The sequence below is a fragment of the Asparagus officinalis genome, chromosome 10 (assembly GCF_001876935.1).
Source record: "Asparagus officinalis chromosome 10, Aspof.V1, whole genome shotgun sequence".
NCBI classification, from domain to species: domain Eukaryota; kingdom Viridiplantae; phylum Streptophyta; class Magnoliopsida; order Asparagales; family Asparagaceae; genus Asparagus; species Asparagus officinalis.
Window position 1 is genome coordinate 6,735,952 of NC_033803.1, and position 2,843 is coordinate 6,738,794.

Consider the following 2,843-nt stretch of genomic DNA (forward strand, 5'->3'; position numbering starts at 1 on the left):
GTTAGTAGATAGAATTCTAGTTAGAGTAGAATACTAGTTAGTAGAACGTAAATAAAAAAACTGGAACTCCTTCACCGAAAGTTTTCGGCTCCCATGTCTTCATCTGTGGTTTCTCTTTATTCGTCAGCAAAACTGAGATTACAAAGATTTCCTGCAGGCTCTGTTTTCGGCCAATAGCAAGTGCAGGAGCAGAGACTAAAAAAATCCCTGCAGCAAAGTCCTGTGTGTTCTTTGGTGTTCGGTTTTCTCCAAAATCAGTGAAAGAAGCTTTGTTTTCAGGTTTGTACAAAAAGCTTACAGGTTGTACTTGAGCCGATCCTATTTCAAAGCCAACAAGTGGTATCAGAGCGGTGTATGCCTAAGTACCAACCAAGATCTGAAGAGATGACGAGTTCGGAGAAGATGACGACCAAGGTGGGTTCGCTCACTCTTCAATACCCGACGTTGTCGAGGGACAACTATGCTTTGTGGGCAATCAAGATGAAAGTCTACATGAAGGCTCAAGACGTGTGGGATGCCATTGAGCCCGCGGCAGGCGCGTCCGTGGAACACAGGAAGGATCAGATGGCGTTGGCGGCCATCTACCAGGGGATTCCTGAAGAGACTTTGATGGTGATCGCAGAGAAGCAAACGGCAAAAGAGGCATGGGAGACGTTGAAAACAATGCATCTAGGAGCGGATCGTGTGAGGAACGCGAAGGTGCAGACCTTGAAGTCCGAGTTCGAACTTCTCCGGATGAAGGAGAATGACAACGTCGACGATTTTTCGACGAAGTTGACAGGAGTCGTCAACAAGATCCGGGCTTTAGGCGGCGAGATGGAGGAGAACTACGTCGTCAGAAAGCTACTTCGGGCGGTACCGGAGAGATTCCTTACTATCGTCTCCACGATTGAGCAGTTCGGGGACATCAACATCATGACACTCGAGGAGGCGATCGGGCGTCTCAAAGCCCACGAGGAGAGGGCACGTGTTTTTCGAAACAACGTCGACGATCACCTATTGTTGACGCATGCGGAGTGGCAAGCAAGGAGCAAGAAGAACGGCGGAGGCTTCCTCTCAACACCTACAACCAATGATGGCAGCGGTCGAGGACGAGGTCGCGGGGCCGGTCGTGGGCGTGGCCGTGGCCAAAGAGGCCGAGGCGGACAGCAGTACCACGGCAGCGGACAGCAGTACCACGGAGGCCGCGGAGGGGAGCACGGCGGCCAGGCAGGCCGAGGCGGCTTCGGCGGCAGAGGAGGACGTCCAGGAGGTGGTTTCGGCCATGGAGGTGCAGCTCGCCAGGAGGGGGAGAGTAGCACAAGCGGTGGTCGAGACAAATCCAACATCAAATGCTTCAATTGCGGAGTATACGGGCACTTTCAGTCGGAGTGTCACAAGCAACGTCGCAACCATGAACAGGAGGCTCATCTCACCCGTGCATATGACGAGGAGCCAACCTTGATGATATGAACAGGAGGCTCATCTCACCCGTGCATATGACGAGGAGCCAACCTTGATGATGGCTATGTTAGAGGAATCGTCAAGTGTTATTTTGCTTAATGAGGAGAAGGTGATGCCGGATTTACTTACAGCGGGGGAGGCACATGTTGACAACAACACTTGGTATCTTGACAACGGAGCTAGCAATCACATGACCGGCCACCGAGACAAGTTCAAGGAGCTCGACGAGAACATCAAGGGAACCGTCAAGTTTGGTGATGGATCCGCGGTAGAGATCAAGGGGAAAGGCTCTATCCTCTTTCAGTGCAACAACGGCGATCAAAGGCTACTACCTGAGGTATATTATATTCCAAGTTTGAAATCTAACATTATTAGCCTTGGTCAGATGACTGAAGATGGAAGCAACGTTGTTATTTCTGGTGAGTTCCTGAGGGTGTTTGATAGGAACGGTGCTCTCTTGATGAGGGTGACACGTTCAACTAACCGATTGTACAGGATAGAGTTAAAGACTTGCAAGCCGGCGTGTTTGATGGCGAACATTAACGATCCAGCTTGGTTATGGCATGCTCGCCTTGGGCATGTAAATTTCTTCGCCCTCAAGATGATGACTGATAAGAGGATGGCTTCCGGGTTGCCGAAGATCTTGCACCCGAATCAACTATGCGAAGGATGCCTCGTCGCCAAGCGAGCAAGACTGCCGTTCCCTTCACAAGCAAATTTCAGAGCTCAGAAGCCGCTGGAGTTACTACATGCTGATCTATGTGGTCCTATCACCCCATCTACACTTGCTGGGAACAACTACTTGATGGATGTGGGTATACATGTTGAAGGCCAAGAGTCAAGCTTGTGAAACCTTCAAGAAGTTCAAAACAGTGGTTGAAAATGCATGTGACCACAAGGTGAAGACATTGAGGACGGATCGTGGTGGCGAGTTCTTGTCAAAGGAGTTCACCAAGTTTTGTGAAGACTACGGCATCAAGCGTCATCTCACTGCACCGTACACCCCGCAGCAAAACGGTGTAGTGGAGAGGCGTAACCGCACGGTGATGGACATGGCGAGAAGCCTACTTAAGAGCATGCATATGCCTGGAACCATGTGGGGCGAAGCGGTTAGGCACGCGGTGTACATCCTCAACCGACTACCAACCAAGGCGTTGCACGACCACACACCTTACGAAGCTTGGTTTGGTAAGAAACCCCACCTAGAACACTTGAGAGTTTTTGGATGTATGGCGCATGTGAAGATTGCAGGTCCTTCGCACAAGAAACTCGACGACCGAAGCACGCCAATGGTGTATATTGGGGTAGAGGAAGGAAGCAAAGCGCATCGTCTCTACGACCCTCAACATAGCAAAATACGTGTCAGCAGGGATGTCGTGTTCGAGGAAGGAAAAGAATGG

The 2,843-nt window shown here is 50.7% G+C and overlaps 1 protein-coding gene across 1 annotated transcript; it reads left to right on the forward strand.

Annotated features, from left to right (window-relative positions):
* Positions 385 to 1,452, forward strand: LOC109826405 (keratin, type I cytoskeletal 9-like). Its single transcript, XM_020393437.1, has one exon. It carries the CDS (start codon positions 385 to 387, stop codon positions 1,450 to 1,452), a length of 1,068 nt encoding a protein of 355 aa, XP_020249026.1.

Coding starts and splice junctions, on each gene's coding strand:
- LOC109826405 (XM_020393437.1), top strand. CDS start 385: ATGACGAGTTCGGAGAAGATGACGACCAAGGTGGGTTCGCTCACTCTT.